We start from the raw sequence: 21,760 nt of genomic DNA, 5'->3' as shown, positions 1-21,760 counted from the left end.
CACACACTGTCTCACACGCTGTAGTGGAGTCAGCCTGTGCTGTCTGTTTAAGATGTGGAGGAAGCTGAACAGACACACATACACACAACTCCCAGCTGTATGCTGAGATTTCTATCTCTGTTAGGACGCACCCTTTAAAAACACACACGCACCCATAAACACACGCCCCCTCACGGATCCACACACTCCAGACCAAAAACATTCCACTCCACCTCAAACTGGGACTGACCTCATACTTTTACAGCAAAAACACAAAAATCACAGCGGATGTGACGCTACTGTCTTCCAAAGCCGTAAAGGAATTACAAGTACACAACATTTTAATATTCATTAGCACAATTACTTCCTCTCTGATAAATAAACACATCTCAGCATGATCTCAGCATTCCCATCAGTAGTCATACTGTGGTTAGTGGATACCAATGGCACAGGCCTGCTCCGGTAAGACAAACAGCTATGATGAGAGCGTGCAGGAGCTGGAAATGGTGTAATTAACACATGGCCTCAATCAAGCATCACCAATACATTTTCACTTTCTGCCTCTACATTGTTGATCTGTCTCCCCTGACTCCAATCATTTCCCCCCCATGTCTGTCTGTCTGTCTCTCGCACACACATACATCTGTCGCTCCGCCTCCACATGCAGACAGACAGCATCTCACACAACGAGCTGAGTGGAACCACCCACACATGCTGCGAGCAGACACCTACATGTGCTCACGCATTAACACAATCTCTCATACCCCCAAATTTATACCAGGATCCTGTTAAAGCCATGGCAACCGCATCCCCCATCCACCAGCTTTCAATCCATCTGCACATGTGTGTGTGAGACAGATACAATATACACTATTACATTTTCAGGGTTCGAATTTGTGGCTTTGGTAATGGAGCGTCAAAACTGGGTCACATTTATTTGACACACAAAACTGATAAGTGATATCTCTTACATTCTTTCTATGTAAGGCTAATGCTTATTTTTTATTCTCCACACACCCTGACTTTCATGTGTCTTTATTGGCTTTCAGCTGAAACAATCTTTGAATTCTCATTTTTTTACTGAAGATATGTCTAGATATCTAAAAGTCTGAATGTAAATCAATGTTGGCCTGTGGAAGGGAACCCTAAAATGCTGCTGCAAAGACAATCAGCTGGTAACTGCATAAATCTTTTAGCTGCCTCAAGGCCACCGGACCACTTCACCTCTCCTTCTCCTACGTACACACACAAAAAACACACACCACCAGCAAAACAAATATACTTCCTACTCAGCTTCACCTGCAAAGCGCACTTCACTTCGCACTGAGACGACCTCGAGAAAATTCCATTTCGGCACACAATCATCCCCATCAATCTCCTCACCTCCGCCTCTACCCATAAACCTTTAACCTTAAGTCCAACTCCACGCTGCCTTGGAGCCCTCTCCATCATCCCTCCACCACCTCCCACTCCCAGCCCTCCTCATCTCCCCAGAGGAAGCAGATCCTGCTCCAATTAAGAAAGAATTCCTCACATGCTTTCAGGCAGCTTGAAAGCCGTTTGGTAGTTTTCCCCTCACTCTTTAAGTTTTGTTTAAATGCACGGCTGCCTCTGCTGATATAAACTGTTGTGAGACTGTTGGGCTGGATGATCACAAGTTTTGGTCCATTAACACGGGGCAAAGAAGTGGAAGAATGACAAAATCATTAATTTTATTAATGTGCAGCAGAGTCAAATTGCCTATGCTTGGTTCAAAGTGTAAAGTTGTCAAACTCAAATTTCCCACCAAGGTGCCAGAACACTGATAAATTAATGCAATGAGGCGTAGCCTCTGGCTAGGAGCTGAGATGGACACAGTCAGTGATCAAATAGCAAAAGCACTTTGAGTGAGATTTTTAGTGAGATTTTGTACATATTGTAAAAATCAGCCACATGACACAAATGTTAATCAACTACTGTCCTTTTTACTCTAAACTGTGGCTCAGCACTCCTTCCTTTACATCCCAAGAGAGATGAACAGCTTGATAAATTATGTTACAGTACTGAGCAATTTAATAATGCCTATCAGCTTTATTAAAACAGACCCAACTTTAACAAACCAATCACAACCTTCTCCTTCCATGGTCCTGATGAAGGTCCCTCACCTGTTTTGAAGATCTCATAGCGCAGAGAGAAACCTGCCCCCTGGTGGGCGTAGTCTGAGACGAATCTGATCTGGAGGGAGGGTCCAGATGAGATGATGGGTGCTGGGGCGATGTTGCTGCAGTGTCGACCCAGAACATCAGCAGTATCTGAAGTTCCATCGCGGATCTCGATGAAGTCATACCTGATCCCCGAAAAAGGAAAAAGATGGAGATTAGTTCCTTTTGCATTAGAATATTTTCTCACAATTGGATTACAATGATCCGAAAGACATTAAGAGGGGTAAAGAGATAAAAGGAGAGCAGTGGCTGAGAGCTACATACATACATAGTTATGGGGTTATACAAGTAGCTAAGCTAACAAAAACCAGACGGGTGTGGACCTGCTTGCCATCAGAGTTCAACCTCAGGACAGAAAACAATGTCTAAGCAAAGCATTTAGAAACACAGCACAACACTAAAGACACAAATAAATAATATCTGCCACACACTTGGCTCTCAGTCAAAGCAGCTCCACCGTACTTGTGCTGTTTTCCTTCAGCTGTGTTCAATAAATTTAGCTCCTACGACCCAGTTTTGCTGGGACAACACACACCAATTGACATCAGCTTGGAATGAGCAATCACCAAATCTCTGACTCAGAGAAAAGAAAATGGGAGAGCTGTGCTTCAGTCAGAACACACTCGAGCAAGTGAGTGAAGATGCAGCCGAACGGATTCATTAGAAAGAAGCATAAAAATAGATTAAGCACATGAAAAAGTAAAGAGGTGAGGGCTTGGGGAGAGGAAAGGTGAGGACATTAGCAGCACAGAAGGTGCCTCAGTTCGTCAACGCTTCCACATGCTGGAGTCCTCAGCTTATTATGACCTTTGACCTACCAACTGACCCCAAACGATAAAGGCAAACACGAACTTTCTGTGTGTGCTGGGAGACGGCGCCCACCTGGTTGATCCAAAATTAGCCCATAGCCTTGTGTGTCAGTCCTCTAACATTATCAGACACATGCAGCAGCACAGAGTCAGAGGTGACACACATTTCCCTGTCTGCCGCGATGTTTGATTTACTTCCTATTAAACACCAGACGGGTGGGGACAAATCATTCAGTCACATACAAGCTTTCAAAATAGGCATTTTTTTGTATGTTTGTCAAATTTGTTAGAATTAATCTTGACAACGACAAATGTTTGTGGTTTATCTTGCAATATTCCCAGTCTGCTGTGCATTTTTTCTTGTGCATAAGAAGAAGAAGTCAGTAGGAATAAACAACCCAGTGGCGCCCAGCGTGAGCCGTGATGTCTACAGTAGGTTCTTTGCCTAATGAACGAGAGCTTTATTTTAAAGTTTAAGTGCCCTTGCATCACTATCAGCATGCTTAAACTGATTTCACACTCTTTATTACACTTAAATTGCACTGCCTAAGATGCAAATCTATCTGCTACCCTGAATGTTTTTCAAGGAAGGTTTCACTTCTTCGATTTACTTCCATTACAGTATTTTCAGGCCTTAGATGATCAAGTACAATGAAAACTGTCATTTTCTGTAAACCACAGTCCTTCTATGCTGTACCTCCAATAATTGATGCCATGTCTTTGTTGACGAGATTAAAAAGAGACTGGGAGATGACAGTGAACCACCACATTTTAAGGTCATAATTTTGGGTTGTGACAATTTTAGAGGTTGTAGAAATCCCCATAATTCTTATTTGTTACTATCTAAGTAGTATTTTTAGTTAAGTTACACAAAATTCCTACTCTCCCAGTCATACTAACATGTATTTATGTTGGTGCCGTTTATGTGTGTATCTGCATTTTCTGCTAAAATATAAATGTTATTGTATTTCAGGATTCACAGTAGCAAATCATTTCCTTGTCATTTAGTTCTCCGTAATATTAATCCTGTTGCTCTCTCTCTCTACAGTGCTAACAAGTGTCTCTTCAAACCCGACATTGTGCTTCCCAGCGTAACTAACTGCATCGCTGCTGGAGCCTTGCAGCTACGAAGAGGACCCCCCCCCCCCCCCACACACACACACAAACACACACACACACACACACACACACACACACACACTCGTCTCAGTTAGTTTATATGACGAAGTCGTCAAAAAACAACAGGGTTTCTGTTGACTCTCTAATTACAGTGACGGGCTGCTTGATGCTGAAAAGCCACACAGACGTCTCACGAAACGCGGCATCTTGTTAATGTTCTAAACAGGAAACTTTTTTTGTCACTTCTCATCCAAACTGTAGGTAAAGCTGAGAAGTACCAGTCAGCACTAGGTTGTGTTTCTCTGTGGTATCTAAGCACTAACACTGCTTTTGTATTCCCACCTTGGAACAAAAACTGGATTAACCAGAGTCACTGAGCCTTTTTTCACCATCTCATTCCTGCAGGGTATTGATTCCCATACAGAGCATTCAAGCTGAGACTGCTGATGGAGGGATAATCTCAGCCACATTAATCTGGGTCAGGGCTGCACATGTACAGGTGAGGATCAAAGTGTAAAAAAGATATTTAGGCCCCGATTTAACGCTGGTAGCAGTAATGGATGACTACACACTGACACACTGATGAATTTTTCAGTGATGCTGTCTGTCATTTTTCTAGTTTGACTGAACTGCTAAACCTAAAGAGCAGGTTGATTTTACAGGGAGGTATCAGTGGTACACACTGTGAAAACTGTTGTGTATGTGTTTACTGCGGAGCTTTGTCAGTCTGAGAAAATTATAGCTACAGTGAAACTTTTAAGGGAAAGCCAGAATCACAACAGGGTGATACAAGTCTGTTATCAGCTAAGGAATGTCTAAGGAAAGGTGCTATTGGATGGGATTAGGGAAAATGCAGGATGTAGCATTTTTGAAGCTTGACCCGTTGGACTAAAAGTCAGCATATCTCTGCCTCTACAGCACTGATTCTCAGCCCGTCTCAAGGCCTCTAACCTTATGGAAATGCAGAAAGAAAAAACAAACTGCAGCAAGAAACAAGAATTGTAAGTTACTCAGACGTATGTTCCAGGTTTAAGGCTCCAAACCTAGCAGTTTAAGTATGTAATGACTGGGGCTGAAGAAAATCTGCACAAAAGCAAGCCTGAAGAATGCTCATCCACGGAAGTGAGGAAGTCGCCATCCTTTTATAAGCGTCTTGGTTGTAATCCTGCATTACGGAGGCGATCGTAAAGGCTTTAGTGGCAGCTCTGACGGTGAGCCACAACTATCCCCGAGTACGCCTGCTTAGGGCTGTAACTGACACATGCTTAGGGAAAACACACTCAAACATGTGCCAACAAACACACAGGCAGATACAGACAAACACCGGCGCGCGTCCACACTCTGCGTCGTATCTCCAACACCACGGATAAAAGGCCCGTGAAAGAGCTGAGAGCCTAATTAGGTTTTAATTGATTTTGGAGTGGGTCTCTATCCTCTCTCTCCCTCCTTCTGTCTCGCTCTCTCCTGTCATGGATTAGCGTCAGCGAGTGAGTGTTCCTCAGATGTGATTATTGACCTGTTCGCTCAGCCTCTCCCCAGGCTCTGATGAATACATGCATGAGGGCCTGACGTGTGAGAGCCCACTGTCTGTCTCTCCCAAACACACACTTGAACGCATTCCAGGACATTGTGCACACACATTAATCATCTGTACATGTGCACACATGGACCAGCACCCAGGAAGACACATAGCACGCTTACATAGACACTCTCTCTACACACACACACACACACATTCAAGCATGCATGTAGCCCCCCACTCAGATCCAGATTCCATTAGGAGTTGTCTTGATCCAAACCCCGCCTACGTCTGACACTATCCATTCCCCCATCTCCAGCTTTCTGTCTGTCTGGCAGTGTGTCTGTGTTCAGGGAGCCATTACAGGGCACCAGATTCACCCCCTCAGCCCATTTTCCCCACAGAGAATAGTTGGAGGAGAGAGAGAAGGGTTAAAGAAACTAAAAACCCTTTAGGGCCAGTAATTCTGCACCAGTCCAGACATGTCCTCTCTTCCTCTGCTCTCATATATCACTCGTCCCTCCACCAAAACAACTAATTGCCTTTCACACCTTTTTTTGTTTGTTGGGGACCGGGGACTTTTCCTGCCGGCATCAGTGCCTCACTATATATGTATGCTGTATGTAGACCTATGCATGTCAATATGTGCGGCCTTTTGTAAGTGACCTGCTCCCTGTTATAAACACCAGGCACTTTGATCATGTCACTTCCAGGGATCAGTACTAGTCGTATTTATTCCTTTTGTAAAATCAGCAAAGCCCGTCTGTGTGAGAACTATCTTCATTTAGTTTAATCTACTTAGACAAACACATAAAACATTTATTTAGTGTTGAAATTATACAAGATTAACCTGTAAATTGCTGTAGGTGCATCATTGTTGACGCTTTATTTTGTTTATGTTGATAAAAGAGCCAACAGCTGTTCTTGAATATCACCAAGCCAAACTTTGCCCAGACACTTAAGGCCTTGATCTGAAATGACTTCCCTCTCTGCTCCACTGTGCTTTATGCCCTGTTCTCCACTCACGGAGCACAGAAACCCACAAGCTTCCTATCTGGTAAACAATGAAGAACTGCCTGTCACTTCTGTCTTCTCCCTCTCGAGATGCACAGAAACAGAAATTCAGTAAGGCAGAGGGTGTACAGTAGAGACACACACACAGACACACACTGCCACCCACCCTCCTGCCCTCAAAAGGGACTCTAATAAACCATAAGTGCCTCTGAAATATTAACTAGATGCTGCAAGCAAAATCCCTGCAGATCTACATGCCTGCCATCTTCAATCTAGCTGAAAAACAAATAACACTCCCCTTCCTCATCTCCTGATGCTTCACCTCCCTCTCCTGCTGTCCATCACAGATTCATACTTACAGATGACTTGGACCAAACCGCTGACCACAGGAAGTCTGGGCCTGGCCCCAGATCTTCTAGTGCGGCATCGATCTGAAACATCACACTAAACTACAAACTGTCTGGGCTGAAGTCGTGACCCTGCTGTATTTTAATCAACCTGGATAAACATATATTTCTTAGAAGGATTTTCTCCACTTTGCTGCTTCCCGTCTGTGGATATGAAGAGAAAGACTGGGACAGCACAGATTATCCATAAAGCTTGATGACTTCATTATAGCAACTGATCTCAGAAAGCATTTAAAAATGTTACTGATGCTGCTTTTTATGTTTAATTGTGCCATTTACTTATTATATCATCATTATGTCACCAGCTGCTGTAATAGTCATGACCACTGTCTGCTGATGACCACAATCTAACTGCTGCCTAAGTGCCACGTACTGACACATCAGAACCTGAACGTCCCCCTTTAGTCATGACCTCTGGCCACTCATCTGTCTCTCCTTTCATCCTTAACCATCACCTTCCTCTTCTTCATCTCCTTCCCCCTCTCTCTCTCTCCACTTATTGCTGATCATCTATCGATTTCCCATTACAAGAGCGATACAGGCATTGATCCCACACTTCTCTGCTCCCCCTTTGGGTATAAGTAAGACTGTGATATCATGCACACTCACCCAAACACCAGAGTTGTTGCTGTGTGTTAGCGGCACTATGACAGGGCATTCACGGGCCAAGGGGACCTGTAGATTTGTGTGTGTGTTCATGTGTGTGAGGTTATAAAGTTATTTCATCACATTTTTCCACCTCAGGCTGCAACCAATAACAAATAACCAAATAAAAGTGAGAAAATAAAACCCAGAGAGGCTGAAGGAATGGATCTTTCTGAATGACTACAGTTTTATGGCGTGTGTGTGTGTGTGTGTGTGTGTGTCTCTGTGTTTGTGTGTATGTGATTCTGCCTGTTTCAATGTTTAATTCATGTGTGTAAAAATAAAACACTTCCTCCCCAGGCTAGATGACAGCGAGAATGAAAGAACAAAGGGAGGAAAGCGATAGATCAAGACAGGGAGGGAGAAAGATGAGGGGAGAGAGAAAGAGAACCAGAGAAAACAGAAAAAGGGAGAATCATCTCTCTCTCTCCCCTCTCCTCCACTCCTGGTATATCACTAGGTAGCATCCTGGGGCTTGGTGATGGCAGATTGCATTAGAGATATGGGCCTGATATTTCATCTAGCCTTTATTACATTTAGTTCACATCAATCGGCTGGCAGCCTGTAGGTAAGAGCTATTTGGCACGCGGCCGGACTCCCCCTGAAATGAAATCCTGAATTAAAGTGCCACCTCAGACATGGAGTGCCTGCATAAGGCTGCGGATTTGATTGCTGCAGTAGAGCCGCGGTTTGGCTACGTTACATCGTCAGAGTACAGACTGTTTGAACCCACTGAGGGAAAATGACCAGCTGGCCAGGGATATTAGCCAGAGTTCAGACCCCTAGTCTGGGCTGACCAAGCACTTTTCTCAGTTTTATAAGGGCTTAAAAAGCCCAAGGGGGGACGTGATGGCTGATGAGCACTCTTACACTGACAGGTTGCATACTTAAGTGTGTATGTGCATGAGTTTTTAAGCATATCAACTTGAAACATATGTCTATTTACAATCTTTATGACCATGTTATCATCTATGTTTTTTTTTCCTCACTGTGTTGTCATGATCAGCAGTCGAGACCAAACAGCAGTGTGTCTTTCAGGTAACACACAGTTCTGTTTTTCCTCTGCTGCCGTCTCTGTAATCCCGGCTGTCATGCAGATTTTCAACCCTGACCGAGATGACGAGCCCTCCACCTCTGCACCCCCGCGGCTCCCATCGCCCCAACCTTGCGGAGAACCGTGAAAACATGCAAAAATCTACTCTCTGCTCACTCGCTCACACTGCCGTGCCTAATCACACAGGCAAAAAAGGAAGCAACCCATAAGAGTGCTACAGGGCTCAGATCAATCCGGGTAAAAAGCATAACACAGGACAGAGAGAGCAGGAATATCGAGCTGTACTTTGGCTTTTCCCACTTATTTCTGGTGCTGTTTCTGTTCCCCAGAGGGAAATGCTTCTTCCATGAAACACAGAAGGACAAACACATTAGTGTTAGAGGTTACGCATAAATAAATGCTGGCATTATCCCCTATTTCTCTAATGGGCCTTTAAAATGGGGGCTATCACTCTGAGGATGGGTGGATGGATAGAGGGATGGAGGAATCGCAGAAGCAGAGCAGCAAGATTCACAAACTGACAGTTGCTCACATGCTTGGAGGGTTACTCACACATAGACGCCTTTTCCCGCCCACGCTCACTGACTCCCTCTCTCATATACACACATGCACACACTCATACATTCAGGATGAAGGAAGATTGAGTGGGAGTGAGTGCTGAGGGCAGGCCAAGGCCTCGGACCCTCCAGGCAAGTGTAAAAAAATATCCCCCTTTTCCAATAAAACCCTGTGTGCAGGGGAGAAGAGGAGGCATTTGAGTTTTCTCTTCCTTCCCTCGGCCTCCTGCCCTGCAAGCCTTGGGCTGTGAGAAACTGCTTGACACACTGCTTATCAACAGCTGAGCTATTCCTCCCTCCTTTAGCACTACAGCGGGGAGTCCAGCGGGCTATAGTGCTGACAGTGTGAGGCTAGTGTTAAAGCATTATACTGGGAAACATATTGCAACTGAGATAATTATGCAGCATTTTGCCTTTGACAAAAAACTGTCAGAAACGTGGAGACACAGAGACTTCAAAATAACATTTCCAGTTCACTGCAGCGTGACACAGTTGTGTGAATAGAACCGACAATCACTACAAAACCCTTTCACCAGAGCCGCCATTGATGTCCTCGTGAAAGTTACATTCTTCTCCTGGCCAGACTAAATGCTTTGTCAAGGAACAATGCAAAAACACTCATTTGGATTATTAATTCTTCAATTTACAGAGCGGAGGAAAGGAGAAATAAATGGCTGTAATTGCAGAAGGCGCACTGATAAATCTAGTCTGTGTTCACTTTAAACAGACCCAGTGGCTGATTCTCCCTGACTCAGTTGTATAAAAGTGTAATAAACAGAGGAGGCTGTGAGCTCTTTTTCCTCTGAGACCAAAGACAATGGAAGACCATATGATTTGGATTATTCACATCTCTGAGAAAGGAAACTGACCTATGCAGTCATATCCAGACAAACAGCTGGGCCTCATTCTCTTCTTCTTCTTTCCTTCCCTGTTTATTTTCTCTCTCTGCCTTTTCCCCTCACAAACTTCAAGCTACATCATAATTCTCTTTCATCCCATCTGCCCTGTGTACCTTTCGTACTATCTGCCCTGTCCCCCCCGAAACTCTTTGACTTACAGATTTTCAAATACAGCCTGGCATTTGATTATCAGATGGGTGGGGATTACAGCTGGATCCTCTCGATAATGTCAAATGTGTTAAACAGACACATACACAAAAATGATTCTCCAAGTTTGTCTCTACTTTCTGATTGTGTTGTGCAAAAATCAATCATCTGTTTCTAAGTTGGCTAAAAATGAAAGTTTGTGTTGTTTATTCTGCAGTATAAGCCTAACCAGAGGGATGTGAGACACTGGAGTCGTTCATACTGTGACCTGCTTTGTCTGTCCAACATTGTGAAAATAACAACAAAATCCTGGGATGTGGAACCTCTGAACTGTTGAGGTTATATGCAGCTGATGTGCCCTTCAGCAAGGAATTTAACCCAGTAACTGCTCTGGAGAAGCCAACACTAAACGTCTGTGGTTGTATTGGGCAGCATCCAGGATATAATGTGTGTAACGGTGCGAATGTGAAAAAGGAACGGCACTGAAAAAAGCTTATGTGCTTACTGTTCTCTCAGTAAATAATTAGCTCACAAACAGAAAACCACAGTCCACTTAATGGTCTGCGTTTTGCAGAAAGCTTGTATCTACAATTAAAATTTCCTCTGCGAATGACCTGTTGCGGTTCAAATGTGGAAAATGTTTCAACTACGTGGGATCGAGCCAAACCACTGGCAGTGAATTACAGTAGCATGTAAAAATCAGTGTTGCAACAGGAAGTTACTTATTTGAGGAGCAAATGTTTTTGCCACATACTAATGAAAACGTCATCATAAATCATCATTCAGTCAGAATGACGTCTTACTGATCACAGCAGCATTGTTCTGATTGAAAAGAATAGTTCTCGGACTTGACTGTTATGAGATGGTTATGCCTCTGCCCCTCCACGAAAATCAAAACAAAACAAAAAAAGAAACACTATTCTTCCACTCGCCCCCTCCCCGTCTTACTTGCAGTCCAGCCTCTCGATCTCGAAGTGTGGGTTGAAGTTGAGGACGATGCGCTGGGAGGGCTCCGGCGCTGTGATGATCCAGTGACAGTTCTGGTGAGGTGGGTACTCCATAGGATACCCGGGGGAGGTGATGTAACCTGCCTCGCTGGCATCTAAGACGCCCCCACACTCTGATAATGTGACAGAGACGGAAAGAGGGAGATGGTTGTTGATTGTAAAACACAGGAAATACAGAAACATTTCAGTAAACTGAGTATGGTTTTATTTGACACATGCTGTGATGCATGTGTACGTCTGTTATTTGCATGGCAGGCTGACGGCAAACCACATAAATTCCCAGTAAACTCCACACTCTGTAGAGCAGTGACTCAGAGGACGCTCCTTCATTTAGCGTGTTTCTCTGTATGAAGACGTGATGAGCAATAAATGAACAGTAAAACAAAGAAAGCAATTTGGGACGTCAGTTAGGAGGAAATTGGAAAAACTTCTGCATTGTGGATTGTCAGTGCGACCGAGGCCACCTGGGTAAGCTATTAAAACAACAAAAGATCATCACTGCTGCATTTGGTGAGCACACATACAGACACATACACATATGCAGAGAAACACACTGGGCCTTTTTCACCCTCTTCCACACCCAGGCTCTTATCTCTCTAGTTCCCCACTGGGAGTGTTGTCCAACTGTAATTGTTGCTCCGGCAAGCTAATCTGCAAACATTAGGACACATTCCCTGATCCTATCACGCTCTCCCAGGAACAATAGCCTGCCAATGGCATGGCTTGGAAGGCTTAGGCAGGAAGTGACACACAGACGGCCTGTCTAGCGGGGTTCTGGGGGTCACCCCGACTCTGTAATGAGAAGCTAACATGGCAACAAAGGCACCATTCTCTACTTATGCCCTGACGGCTACAGCAGCTCTCACACTTTGTGTTATCTCCCATAAACACACTAAACACATAAACTCACATGCACATAGAAAAAGAGCATGTATATAGGTATTCTGCACGCACACACCCAATGGGACATCTCATACATACACACACACACACACACACACACACACACCATAGTGCACAATGGTTCTTTTATTACTCTTGCATTGCAGTAGATTTGCAGGCATTATTATTCTTTATGGAGACGCAACGGTGAAACGTGTTCTCCATGACAACAGTGGGGTGTGTGTGTGTGTGTGTGTGTGTGTGTGTGTCTACCTAGCACTGTATATCTGTGTATATGACTGTGTGTATGGTGGGATCTCTAAATGTAATGAATTCTGTGATATTGAACTCAAAGAGCGACAGATGTTTTCTTAATACTGTAGCTGGTGTTCGTTGGCTAAATAAAGAAAACAGTACAAAGGAGGGAAAGCAGTGTTATATCAGCCAGTAAACTAAAACGTATAGTATACTGCCATTAACAATGCACTACAAATGGTGGGCTTAACCACTCAGCCCCTGAGCTGAGTCTATTCTTGACATAAGTGGGTTGATACTCTTGCCTGTTTCTTTCAAATTTCTGTGAAAGCATCAATAAAGGAAGTGGAAAAAAAGAAAAAAACAGCACCAAAGGTTTGAAGTGTAATAGACCCTTCAAGTGTTGACATTTCCACCGCCTATTGTGCTTAAAAGGCACACTTAAGATTCTCTGACATTTGATAGAGCTGCGATGGCTTCCTTAGTTTGTTACTGGAGAGGAGCAACGCCTACGTTCACACACTCAGGCACACATGGCTGATTCCACAAACATACACACACACACTCAGTTTCAGCCACATGTGCACACATGTCCATGGATGTATACTTAAACACAAACCCAGGTATAAACATAAATGGCCACCCACACATGCCTGGCCTCTCAATCAGTGTCCAACAGAGGGTGGAAAATAGCTAACTGAAAATCTTCTAAAAGATAGTGGGGATGGCAAAGAATGACAGAGACAGGGAGACACACACTCAGACATCTCTTTATCTGCTGCAGCGGTGCAGACAGGCCGGCATTGTTGGGCAGCCTATGGAAGGAACAGTGTGCAGGAGGCTATCAGCACGCAGAGCCTTGGCAGATTAAGCTGTTTGAGGAGAATCCTGCAGCCTCGACACTTTTTCCATGAGCTGTCCATTCAATGGCCTCCAAGATGATGAAGAGCAGGAGTGGAGGGGAGAGGAGGAGTGAGAAGAGGAGGGGAAAAGGATTAGACTGAGCAGGAAAATGGAAGAGGAGAGGAAAAGGGTGGATTGAAAAAAGGAGAGACGGTGAGGCAATGGATAAAAGATGAATAAAAAAAGAAGATTGATCAGGAGGTTGAGGAGGGTGAAGGCGGTGACAGGGGTTGATGTAAAAAGGGCAGGTGCGAGGACATAGGGGGGAAGTGTGAGGAACAGGGAGGAGGAGGGATGAGGATGGAGAAATACAGAGGGTGAGGAAGGGGGAGAGGAAGATGCAGTGAGAGAAAAGATAGAGGGAAGGGACTGTGTGTCTGTGTGTGTGTGTGTGTGATGCACAGAGAACCTGACGAGCCTCATTAAGACATACCCACTATCCAGCGGCTCCCTGTACACACTGACCCCACTGGGAAACCTCTGTCAGTCAGCTCACATACACTGGCAGCATGTTTGTGTTTAAGTGTGCCTGTGTGTGTGTGTGTGCGCGCGCCCGCGTGTGTGGGTGTTTGTTTTCTACTGCTGCGACAAAATAAAGAATGACGGGATGCAGCAGTAATACATATGTACTAACTGAAACACAGAAGATTTTCAGGCAGATGTGTTTTTTTTCCCCTAATTGCTTGGCTATCAATTAGCATTAACAAATTACACTTCATTAGTTAAATGCAAAATATGCAATTGTGTGTGTGTGTGTGTGTGTGTGTGTGTGTGTGTAAGTGTTTCTAGCAGAATGTGTTTGTGAGAACAGAACTTGTGGTGTTGGATGAGTAACACGGGGGAAGCACTCAGGAGCTGCCAGCTAGATCATGAATTACACTGTCTCTGCTAGTACAGGAGCCCATCTGTCTACACACACACACACACACACACACACACACAAGTGCCACATATGTTCCCACCATGCAGGGACCAAAACTCTATTACACAAGAACAATGTCACTCCATTGTATGTGCACACCATGAGAGTGTATTTGTTGAACTGTGTGTTTCATTATTATTCTGAACATTGTGGGGATGAAACCAAATTGTGAATGTGTGTGTCACTGCATGCAGCCACTGCAGATCAGGCCGAACCCAGAGATGTTGTTGCAGCCGCTGTGAGGGCCTTTATCTTCATTATCTGAGATGTGAGATGAATGTGCATATGTCTGCATGTCTTCACTCTACTGTGGTGTGTGGGTGTGTGCGTGTGCGCACCCACACTCGCGTTTCTATTAGCCACGTTATCAGGGAAATATAGCGTCACACTCTGGGATAAGCTGCAAGTATGAGGAGAGGCGCTGATAAATCCCTCCATCTTTCCTAGTGTCACACCCCCCCACCTTAATTAAAAAGTGCTATCGCCCAGAGTGAGGGAATGAGAGGGGAGAGTGGGCAGCACTCATCCATTCAGTCTGGAGCAGGGGATGTCTCTCCCACTGCTTTTAATCTCACCCGCTGCACAGTAGACGGAACCTGAGGAGAGGGAGCAGAGGAGGAGGAAGGCTGAAGAAAAAAAGAGATTCACCTTCGGCGCCTTTTGCTTTAAGACTTTTTTGCTGAGGCAGAATGACAGTGCTCTAAAGGGGAAGCAGCAGTGGTGATGAGCAGAGCACGAGAATTTAAAACTCACATTAATGAAAAATCCACCTCCTGATCCAAGGTTAAATATCATTTTTTACCCTACTTGTTGCATTCACTTGTGAGAAGCAATAAGTTTAATTTTGTTAAAAATAAATAAACAAAGTCAAACAACTGAAATGATCTGATTGTTGAAAATAATTAGTAATCGACTGTAATAAAAACTGTAAATAAACATTTTTCTCCTTTCAATAAATGGAAACAACACCCTCACATTAAAGGGTTAATTAGTTTGAGATGCTGCACTGAGGCCACAATACGTGAAGAAACTCTCATCTGCATTTTCTGTTAGCCCAGTAATGCACCACCCACACACACACACACACACACAGGCACTAGTTAAACAGTGTAAAATGGGCTCTTTTTTTTTAAAAGAACTAACAAAAGCTACAATAAGAGCAGATAATATCCCCAAATCCTCTTTTCCTCTCTGTCTCCTTTTCCATCCTCCCTTTCTGCTCCTCCCTCCCTAACAGGATAAGTGCCCCATGCTAATCAGCTAAATGCACAGTGCTGACCATTGTGATCAATGGTTCAATGGATCAATCGAATAAACAGATGGCTGCTGGTGCCTGGAGGGGGGTGATGGCGTGTGCCTAAGCCTAAACACTACCTGACTACAGTATCATGTCTCCTGCCTTAGTGAGCTCTGTTGTCTCTGCACCACCGAAGATTTGCTCGTCTCTGGAGTCGACATCAGCGAGAGGAGGGAAGAACTGAGCTTCGCTGCACGTGTTTTGGTGACGTGTTGCCACAGAACGTTGACTTTCAAATCAGACTTTCAAAAATTTCAAAATCAGCTACTTAAAAAACATTTTTAGGCGAATAAAGTTCTTACACAAGCTGCTTTTTCTTTAAACTCGTACTCTGTACTTTTTCCTCTCGCCCCCTCTCCTCTTTGACCCCTGTGTGAATTACAGTAAATTTAAAATACTTTGCTGCTTGACATTGTCAGCCCCTCCAGATGCCATCTCTAAAGCCATCCCTGAGCACCCGTTAAGGACCCCCTATGCTCCCCACCCCGTGTGACTTATGTGGCAGAACAAAGAGACAGCTCTGTTTTATTTATGGGGGTCTCGTTTTTAATTTCACCTCAAGTGTGGTGGGCTGTTCCAGGGCTTTGCACGAGCATGTGACTCCCATACCTGACTGGTATTGAACGGGCTGCTCAGTTTGTCTTTGGCTATGAATGCTAATAGGTGACCTTGTTTTCACAGCTGATACCTCTGAGGCTGGAACAGATTAAAACACAGAGAAATGCAAAGAATTGAAGGGCAGGCTGCAGGGGGAGAGGAAAGGCAAAGGTGTAAGAGAGAAAAACAAATAGAGAACGGCAAAAAAGATAAAAACGAGAAGGTCCACTCACCCAGGAGCTAACATTTGGAAAAGAAATGATTAAATGAATAGAAATCCAACTCTGGAAGAAGTTGATACCGTAGGTGGAGAGGATGCACAGCCACCCACTCAATAAACATGCAAATAAGCTGCTTAATGGTCTGAATATTAATGGGTGTGGAAAGGAGTAATTAATGCACATGTCACTGAGTCAAACTATTGTGATTACAGTACTGGCAGAGTGGAAGTCTCTCTGCTTCGAGTACAAAGATGGCAGCAAACGGGTTTTTAGACATGAAAAGGGAACTTTCCTATTCCATGTGAAGGTGCCACCAGCAGAGAACAGCAGGCCACAGCTGGAAATGTCCATGCACCAAACATCTTTCATGGATCATTTACTTCAGACCATGTAAGATTTTTACACTTACAGAGGTTTCTGGCTGAGATGCCTCGGGCACACATCAGTTTGTTCCAAAACATTATATTTTCAGGGAAATCTTTTAACGTCACTGAGAGCCAGATGGAAGCTATGATCAAAAGCAGGAACTTGTTGCAAAAATTAAAGCCTTTAATGGGACTGCAGTGTGAGTAACTTTCAGAGCATCATGTGTGACTGTTTTTTTTCCCCAAATAGTAGATACACTTCACTTCACTTGTCTTATTGTAAAATGTCCCTGCAGAGCTCTGGCAGTGATTTTATCCCACTTTATCTGTGTCACCCCAGACAACAGCATCACTTCATAAACCCTTAATGTGATCTGTTCCCTCTCTGTCCTGTGCCTTTTTAACTCTGTGACCCCGGCACGCTTTGATGTTGCCCTTTCTTCTCACACTGTGTTTGATGCACAATCTGCCACCCCACCCCCAGTTTTCTTCTCTGACTTCTCCTTCTCTCTAGTTGCTTTCTGTTTCTTCCTGTTATGAGCTGGTGGATGCCATGTTCACTTTTCTGTGCTTTGGGTAGGACTGCATCTGTCTTCCATTGTCCTACACAGTCGCTGTCTTTCTGTCCCTTCATGCCCCACCACCCCACCCCTGCTGCTGCACCCTCTCTGTCTCTGATGTTCCTTGTTCTGTTTCTGATCTGTTCTTTCAGTCCGTCTTCCCTTTGGCATCTGTGTGTAATGTGGCTCTTGAGGGAAGCGTGGAGGCAGGAACCTACAGTGCAACGTCCTGGCAGGGGAGAGGGAGAGTGAGAAGGGGGATCTAGCTTCTTGCTCGGCCTGTGATTGCCAAGAGGCCCACATCTGCCTCCGATTATGGGGTACAGAGGCATTCGGCAAAACACTCACTCACTCACACACATACACACATGCACACACTCACCCTCACACATACACACAAGCACACACACACAAGGGGAACTGACTGTCCTATTTAAAAACATGTAGCCTAAACAAGAGGAAGAGTCAGTGTGAAAGAAGAACAGAAGCTGGCTTTAGCTCTGGGGCAGAGCAGCGGGTGGTGCGTAAAGGCTCAAAGATCATCACGGGATCATGATCAGCGCTTCACGCCACCTAGTCCCCGCGAAAAGGACCCACAGCTCTGCAGCCACATGTAGATACTACACAAACAGCAAAACCTGTACATCTGATTCCCAGGACTCACTGTATGACAACAGGAAAGACAAATCTTAAATGAATGGTGTATAAACGTCATTGTGTCGCACACAACACTACAGAAACACGCTACTGTCATGTCTCATTTTGGCGCAAAAATTCCACCTGGCGACAGGTGGCGAAAAACGCACGGACAATGTGACATCCGGCGTCAGACCATCGTGAAAGCAACAAGAAGGTCAGAGTAGGTTCTTTACAAAGCTGAGTGTGGGAGAGGTCATGTGTCACCCCATGAGTCACGTCACTGCTCTGCACGGTAACCACCTGCATACAATCCATCCATAACTCATCACGATCTAAATGAATTTGGGTAGAAAAACAAATGTGGACTCTGCCACAGTTCCGTTGCTGTACTTTTCAGAAAGAGTGAACCCTGCCCAGGTGCCTGGAAGCACAGCCCTGAATGCGTACTAGCAGCAGGACTGCCATACTGCGGCTCACCTCGCTCTATAATTGCTGCTTATTGCTAATTTGACTGCTGAGAGCGCACGGAGGTGACGGTGCGCCGACGCCTGGAGATGCCTGCGCTCAGCCACCAGCATTCCTGCCTTCACCCTGCGCACAGCAGCATGGGCGAAATAGTGAAACAGAGACTTGTGGCTGATAAACACAATGGTGATGAAAACAGATACAGTTATTACTCAGATAGTGCAATGACCGTGTGGCTTTTACGCACGTCTTTTTTGGACACCAGCGTATTTGTAAAGTAGCACACCAGCGTACGCCCAATACGCGTTTTCTCCCCGATCTTAAATAGCATTGTAATGAGGTATGGGTTTGAGTTTTTCCCTTGATGAATAACTTAAAGACAAACAAATAAACAAAAAGGGGCAACTCGGGGTAAACAATGTGTCATGCATATAATCAGCTCATTCCAGTCCAGTGGTCACTGGTCAGCTCTACCCTGGACTGTAGCTGGGACACAAACTGTCTTGATTTCCTAAATATTTGATGAAAGCATCTGTGTTCTTTAGTTTTAAATGTGAGTAGATTGGCACATGGCTAAACGAATCACATGGTTCCTGTGATTTTGATGAAACAAGGGTACAATATAATGTGTGTATGTTGAGTATATACTGCTCCTTCCTCACTAGCTTAAAATTGTTTAAGTGAAATATATCCAAGAGACACATGGCTTTAGTTATCACGCAATGGCTTCAGCAGGCCAGGCGTTTGTGTGGTGGAACAATTTAAAACGCTCCTCATCATAATATTCATAGTGATTGATATGTATCGGCGCAGAGAATACACTTATGATTCTCTGGTTTAAGCACATTTGTTATTTTCCAGTTTTGTGTATTTTGGTTGAGACAGACCGTGCGTCAAAATCAAAGAAGTGACTAAAACTCACCCTCTTCTCCTCTGACTCTCAACGCCAGATGACACATTGCCATTAAAAATCCAATCAGCGATGACACAAAATCCATCTTGGATGATGCAGAAACTCGGGAAGAGCTTTAAGTGTCTAATGTTTCCACTTCGTAGGTTATAAAGTCTGCACTTCCCCCCAAAATCCACAACCCTTAAGCACCAGAAACTGGCAGCGGCCAAGACTAAACCACTTCAGTAAAAATCCCACTGTGTTTATTAAACCATCGGTGGAGAAAACTAAGTGCCAACTACATGTCATTGGAATTCGGGGTTTTCTATTTTTGTAGCCCTTTGCCTTTTAAGTCTGTCCAGTTTAAGGAGCGATGCCACTAAAGCTCATCCAAAAAAAAAAAAAAGTCAACAAACAAACTCCTTTATCAATACTGCGCGCGCCCCGCAGCTGGGAGGCTTCAGGCGATATCTGCGCTCCGGAGAGTCTGGACAGCGGCTCCAGGGTGAGTCAGTTTCAGACTGAGAGGCTCCCAGTCCCCGTTTCTCTCTGTCTGAGTCTCCGCGTATTTTGCGCACGCGAGGGTCGGTCCCCCTATAGGGGCTTTGTAGTAGCGAACTGAGGATCCACGGTAACAGCTCTCAAAGCCCTGGGAGTATCGGAAGCTGCTTTTAAACGTGGCACAAAAGTCTGAAAATAATAAATAAGAAAAAGTGTTGAGCTCTTGCGTCCCAAAAACGCCGCTCACGTCACGCCACCTCCTGCGGCAGCGCTCCTGTCCTGTGTGTGTCTCTGGCAGCGGCTCCCTGCACCCTGCGCTCCGCACCGACGGCAGCGTGTGCTCAGTGTGAGCGGCTGGGAGGTGTGTGAGGAGTTTGTGTGTGAGTGATCGCGCTTTTGAGCTGAGCAGCTATCGCGTTACAGTCACAGCGCCTCGGCTCCGCCCCCTCCCGCCGGTCGCTGATTATAGGCTGGGAGAGCGCGCACGTGTACGCGCACCGGTCTCTCTCTCACTCACACACACACTCACACACACACACTCATACACTCACACACTCACACACACACACACACACACACACACACACACACGCCCCTTCAGATACTACAGATATGAGGTCTTCCACAGATAAGGCGGAGATAAAACATATTGTAATGGTAAACAGGGGAGCAGAACTTCTCCTACGGCTGTTTTCCAACCATCAGAGAGAAGAGCTGAGGAACAGAAAATCCCAGAAACAGTGAGAGAGAGAGAGAGAGGAGTCTGACTGGGGAGGGGGTGGTTGCACAGCAAATGGCACATGGTCAGCTTTCACCACAAAAACACATCAAACGAACAAGCCAATGTCAAAGTCCTCAACTCAATAGAGGGAGAGCCCACCTCAGCCCTGCCCAGTCTTTGCCCTACAATCAACAGGCCTAAATAGAGAGTGGGAGGCCATATAATGACACAGTAGCAAGCCCAAAATAATCTGCTGAGAAAGGCCTCTCCAGCGTCCATGTGCCCTGCCTATGGCTTGTATTACTGTGTAATGTAATGGAGTGGCTGAAGCCTGGCTGTGTAATGAGGTACAATATGTAGCCTCGCTGGCATCTTTATTTGGAACAGCTAGGTGCATTCCTAAAGGGCAGGACACATGGGAACTTTCTCAGACATTGTAACACTCTACACCTTCTGCCAGCAACATGCCCCTCTGTAGGTGTAGGTGCACGCATTGGTGACGGGAGTGTTGGCGTCTTGTAGAACGGAGACAGAGCAAGACGTCGATTATAAACAACCTCTCTCCCTAAATTATGACAGTCACAAGTTGCAAACAGTGTCAACAAAAGATCCTGGTGCCCTTGACAGAAGGTTGTATGACAGCTTTGTGTGTCAGTCTGTCACCTCAGTCAACTGTCATCCCCCGCTGCTCTGCACCCCCCTAGGTTTACTAGATGCCATCAACTTGCAGCTTTCTTAAAGCCTGTCAGTCATTTGTAAGCCCACCTCCAGCCTGAGGGTACTGCGACTGTCAGACGTCACTGTGATTGGCTAATCTGAGCCTCTGGGTGGGGGTCCGCTGAGGCATAAAACAGTTTAACCATGTGCCATATTGTTTTTCCTATGTCGCTGATGTGTGTTACATGTGTGTGTTTATTGATGAGAAAGCACTGATTAATTGAGCACCAGCTGATCTTTGCTTAACCCCCGTAATGACCCTATCACCGAGATAAAGCGAGACAGGGGAAAACACAGCCAGTACAAAACTTTCAAGCTGCACTGGGTCACTTTCTGCTCTCTCTGCACCCCCCCCACCAGTCTCCAGGGGTCATCTGATACTCCTCTCTCCCATTTGTCAACATCCCCCCCCCCCCCCCCCCCCCATCAGCTTTCAACCCCCAAAATATTGGGTCAATGCATGGCT

General features: G+C 45.1%; 1 protein-coding gene across 5 annotated transcripts in view; it reads right to left on the bottom strand.

Annotated features, from left to right (window-relative positions):
- The window catches only part of nrp2a (neuropilin 2a), a 58,145-nt gene extending 37,932 nt beyond the window's left edge, over nt 1-20,213 (bottom strand). For all 5 annotated transcript variants that reach the window (XM_026301871.1, XM_026301873.1, XM_026301872.1 and 2 more), the window contains exons 1-3: nt 19,386-20,213; nt 11,299-11,470; nt 2,124-2,305 (exon numbers count right to left, since the gene is read on the bottom strand). In XM_026301871.1, coding sequence (XP_026157656.1) covers nt 2,124-2,305; nt 11,299-11,470; nt 19,386-19,461 — 430 coding nt within the window. In that variant the 5' untranslated portion in view covers nt 19,462-20,213. The remainder of the gene's footprint in view (nt 1-2,123; nt 2,306-11,298; nt 11,471-19,385) is intronic.
- Between the last annotated feature and the right edge of the window lie 1,547 nt (nt 20,214-21,760).

Source organism: Mastacembelus armatus, chromosome 2 (assembly GCF_900324485.2).
Source record: "Mastacembelus armatus chromosome 2, fMasArm1.2, whole genome shotgun sequence".
NCBI lineage: Eukaryota > Metazoa > Chordata > Actinopteri > Synbranchiformes > Mastacembelidae > Mastacembelus > Mastacembelus armatus.
The sequence above is the reverse complement of the archived record's forward strand: the minus strand, read 5'-3'. Positions and strand labels throughout refer to the sequence as shown.